This window comes from Babylonia areolata, chromosome 4, assembly GCF_041734735.1.
Source record: "Babylonia areolata isolate BAREFJ2019XMU chromosome 4, ASM4173473v1, whole genome shotgun sequence".
Lineage (NCBI taxonomy): Eukaryota > Metazoa > Mollusca > Gastropoda > Neogastropoda > Buccinidae > Babylonia > Babylonia areolata.
Window position 1 is genome coordinate 37,667,961 of NC_134879.1, and position 5,000 is coordinate 37,672,960.

At 48.7% G+C, this 5,000-nt stretch overlaps 1 protein-coding gene across 1 annotated transcript in view; it reads right to left on the reverse strand.

Moving 5' to 3' along the window:
- The window catches only part of LOC143281454 (polypeptide N-acetylgalactosaminyltransferase 5-like), a 37,497-nt gene that overhangs the window by 27,768 nt on the left and 4,729 nt on the right, over positions 1-5,000 (reverse strand). The window contains exon 2 of the mRNA XM_076586666.1: positions 1,696-3,022. Coding sequence (XP_076442781.1) covers positions 1,696-2,287 — 592 coding nt within the window. The 5' untranslated portion in view covers positions 2,288-3,022. The remainder of the gene's footprint in view (positions 1-1,695; positions 3,023-5,000) is intronic.

Sequence of the window (5,000 nt, forward strand, 5' to 3'; positions counted from 1 at the left end):
CACCACCACAGTCCACAGTGAGTTCCCCTCGCCGTGCGTGTGTGTGTGTGTGTGTGTGTGTGTGTGTGTGTACTGCCGCCACCATCCCCTGCCCACGCTGCCAGATAACCTTCAGAGTGCAGATTGGATTAACCAGTCATCTGTGCACACACCGACCCCAACAACCCCAGCCCCAGGATGACTAAGATGGTCCTCGTGCTGACGGACGAACAACACATGCATTATGTATATAGTAGTAGTAGTAGTAGTAGTAGTTTGTATTTGCATTTGTATTTCTTTTTACCACAACAGATTTCTCTTTGTGAAATTCAGGCTGCTCTCCCCAGGAAGAGCGCGTCGCTACGCTACAGCGCCACCCCTTTTTTGTAGTTTTTCCTGCGTGCAGTTTTATTTGTTTTTCCTATCGAAGTCGATTTTTCTACAGAATTTTGCCAGGAACAACCCTTTTGCTGCCGTGGGTTCTTTTACGTGCGCTAAGTGCATGCTGCACACGGGACCTCGGTTTATCGTCTCATCCGAATGACTAGTGTCCAGATCACCACTCAAGATCTAGTGGAGGGAGAGAAAATATCGGCGGCTGAGCCGTGATTCGAACCAACGCGCTCAGATTCTCTAGCTTCCTTTTCGGACGCGTTACCTCTAGGTCATCACTCCACAGTAGTAGCCTTTCGCTCTTCACTAAAAACTCGTCTTATTAAACATATTTATAAGCACTCTCAGCTTCCTTCTTCTCCAGCACCATCCAGGTCAGCTCACTTTGGATGCATGACGAATGACAGAGGGAGAGTGGGAGTGGGGGGGTAGGGGGGAGGCGGGATGGCGGTGGAGGGAGGGGTTTTGAGAAATGAGTGGTCATGAATGATTCATGTAATTTGTAACCTTTTCTTTCATGTAAAGAGCACCTGAGCTCTAAAAAGAGAAAGGGCTATATCAATGTACTTATTATCATTATTATCATTACTATCATTATCATTATTAGCTTTGTAGGATTGGACCCTTATTCTACGTAATTTCCCCGAGCTATCGCCCCCGCCCCCTTCCACTGTCTAATTCTACCAACCCAAATCCAGTCTCTTTCCTGCTCAACACTTCAGTGACTCCATCCTAGTAGCCCCCACCCCTTGCACTGCTCCGCACTACACCTGAGTAACCTTTCCCTCTGTCCTACTCTACCCCACCCTCTGGCCTGGACCACCCACTCCCTTACACATTGCCCTCCTCTAGCCATCCCCATGCCACCCTTCACCAGCCCCACCACCCTCTGTGTCCTGCACCTAACCCCACACCCTGAATGAAAACCACTCCCCTAGCCATCCCCATGCCACCCTTCACCAGCCCCACCACCCTCTGTGTCCTGCACCTAACCCCACACCCTGAATGAAAACCACTCCCTGTACTATATCCTACCCTCCCTTCTCCCCTCCTCTTCCCACCCCTCGAATAATCCCACCCCAACTCTACAACTCTACGCCCTCTCCAGTAACCTCCCCCTCGGCCCCACCCTCCACCGCCCTCGCCAACCCGTCCTATTCTATCTCCATCTTACCCCACCCCAGTCCAACTCATTGCCCTAGTACCTTACTTCCCTCTGCAACTTCAACCCCTCAACTAAACTCTATCCATGTGAGCGTGACGGAGGGGTGAAGGGGGTGAGGGGGACGGGGAGGGGGGCGGGGCACTGACCACTGAACTCACCTTTGGCTCCAGACGGCAGGTGCTCCACGTAGGGTGGGAAAGTGACGTCAGCGTAGGAATCCACATGGCGCACGCTGTTTGTGGCGTCACTGTTGTTGTCATGGCGTTTCTCCCCAGCCACTGACAGCCCTGCACTGACGTCCTTCTGCCCTCTTTGGCCCCCTCCCCGGTCATCAGCAGGCACGCGATCCCGTGCCAGCGAACCTGCAGCCATTTTGTCTCGTGCCACTTTATCTCGTGGCACTCTGGCCTCGTGCTCTGCATGTCCCGGGATCTGCCGCCTCGGTGAGGACCTGGGAACATGCTTCCAAGCGGGGAGGTGTTCAGGTCTTTCTCGGCGACCCTCCTCTGTCACGCCGGGCGCGTGCTTCTCTTCCCTGTGCAGACTGTCTCTGGCCGTGGGCACACCATCCACAGCTTCCTGTGGCAGGTTCTCCTGCTCCACTTCCTCAAAGCCAGGCTGACCGGACAGCGGTAGACGTGATCTGGAGGTCGTGTGCAGAGTCAACACTGCGAAGACCACGTAGCCGAACCACACACACGGAACAGCTAATGTCATTATGCGAACACAGCGAATTCGGTTCCACTGCATGGTGTGAGGCCAATGTGTGGCACGTCTGGGATGTGGGTTTGGTAGTGTTGGTGGGCTGCTGTACAGTTTGGTCTTCTGTTTTTCTTTAATACGTCTATAAAATCAACAGATATATACTCGCGTTTAATTGATTTTCAGAACTAGGTTTCTGTTCTTTCGTCTATAAAATCAACAGATATATACTCGCGTTTAATTGATTTTCAGAACTAGGTTTCTGTTCTTTCTTATTTCCGGATAATCCACTTATATTTTTAATGCAGTTCGTATTTCTGCTTGTCTTTCTTCTTACATCAAGATAGCCTCACGTATTTAAGCTAATTTATATACTGCAATGTTTTGAATACGCTTGCGCAAATGGAAAGTTTTGCAATTACCGTCATAAAATGAATCAACATTTTGTTGTTGTGATAAGAGCATAATACGTGACTCCTCTTTGCATTGGACGTGGATGCAGGTAGGGGTTCTGTTTAAGACAACTATGTTCACAAGTTTTGACAAACTTGCTGAATGAATTACCAACAGTTTGTGAGCTTGCTGTGATCTTGCCTATCCTACATGAAACATTTGACGTATCGTCCATCCTCATTTTCGTTTCCTGTATAGATACGCGCTTCTGTCAGAAACACACGCACACGTAGACATAAGGTTCCACGGCCCCAGCTGCTATGACAGTGGTCATGTCCGGTCCTGTTGTTATGGTGGTTGTGGACAACAGTGGACGCAAAACTGTCCCTGCTGGACAAAAAGAAAGAGAGCGGTCAGTCAGCTATGTGGGCAGTCTGTGGCACCGACTGTGACCAGGTGCTGAACGGTAATTCTACAGACATGATGTACACTCATACACACCGCTGCCACTTTATTCCATTGCGAAACATCCCACACTGAAAAACAATGGGCTTCCTGCAGAAAACTTCATCAACTAAACTTTCCTCCCACTCGGCAGCACAGTCCCCCAATGCAACATGCCGCAATGTAATAGAGAAAATTCAACCATAGAACACTAGACCACACATTACACACCACAGCATATTACAGAGCACCACACCATAAAACATCCAACTACACGTGCACCAGAACGCACACACCACACTATAAAAAAACACACCACTCAATAACACAGCACACCACACTATAAAAAACCACACCACTCAATAACACAGCACACCACACCATGAAACATCACAACACACGTACACCGTAACACAGCACACCACACAATAACACAGCACACCACACAATAACACAGCACACCACACAATAACACAGCACACCACAACATGACACAGCACACCACACAATAACACAGCACACCACAACATGACACAGCACACCACAACATGACACAGCACACCACAACATGACCCCCATGCACAACCACACAATAACACAGGCACACCCACCACACATACAAAATGAACAGACACACACATCCACACACATGACACAACACTGCACACCACAACATGAACAACATACACACACCACAACATGACACAGAACCACACAAACACCACAACATGACACAGCACACCACAACATGACACACAGCACACACACACAATGAACACAGCACACCACAACATGAACACAGCACACCCACAACATGAACACACCACACCAACACATAACACAGCACACCACAACATGAACAGCACACCACACAATAACACAGCACACCACAACATGACACAGCACACCACACAATAACACAGCACACCACAACATAACACAGCACACCACACATAACACAGCACACCACAACATGACACAGCACACCACACAATAACACAGCACACCACAACATGACACAGCACACCAACACATAACACAGCACACCACAACATGACACAGCACACCACACAATAACACAGCACACCACAACATGACACAGCACACCACACAATAACACAGCACACCACAACATGACACAGCACACCACACAATAACACAGTACACCACAACATGACACAGCACACCACACAATAACACAGCACACCACAACATGACACAGAAAAACCACACAATAACACAGCACACCACAACATGACACAGCACACCACACAATAACACAGCACACCACAACATGACACAGCACACCACACAATAACACAGCACACCACAACATGACACAGCACACCACTCAATAACACAGCACATGAAACATCACAACACACGTACACCGTAACACAGCACACCACAACATGACACAGCACACCACACAATAACACAGCACACCACAACATGACACAGCACACCACACAATAACACAGCACACCACAACATGACACAGCACACCACACAATAACACAGCACACCACACAATAACACAGCACACCACAACATGACACAGCACACCACACAATAACACAGCACACCACACAATAACACAGCACACCACAACATGACACAGCACACCACACAATAACACAGCACACCACAACATGACACAGCACACCACACAATAACACAGCACACCACAACATGACACAGCACACCACACAATAACACAGCACACCACAACATGACACAGCACACCACACAATAACACAGCACACCACAACATGACACAGCACACCACACAATAACACAGCACACCACATCATATGACAAACCGCACCACAACAGCACACAAAAACATATAACACAGCACACCACACCTTATATCACAGCAAACCACATCATAACACAGCACACCAAACCATAAACCCAGCAC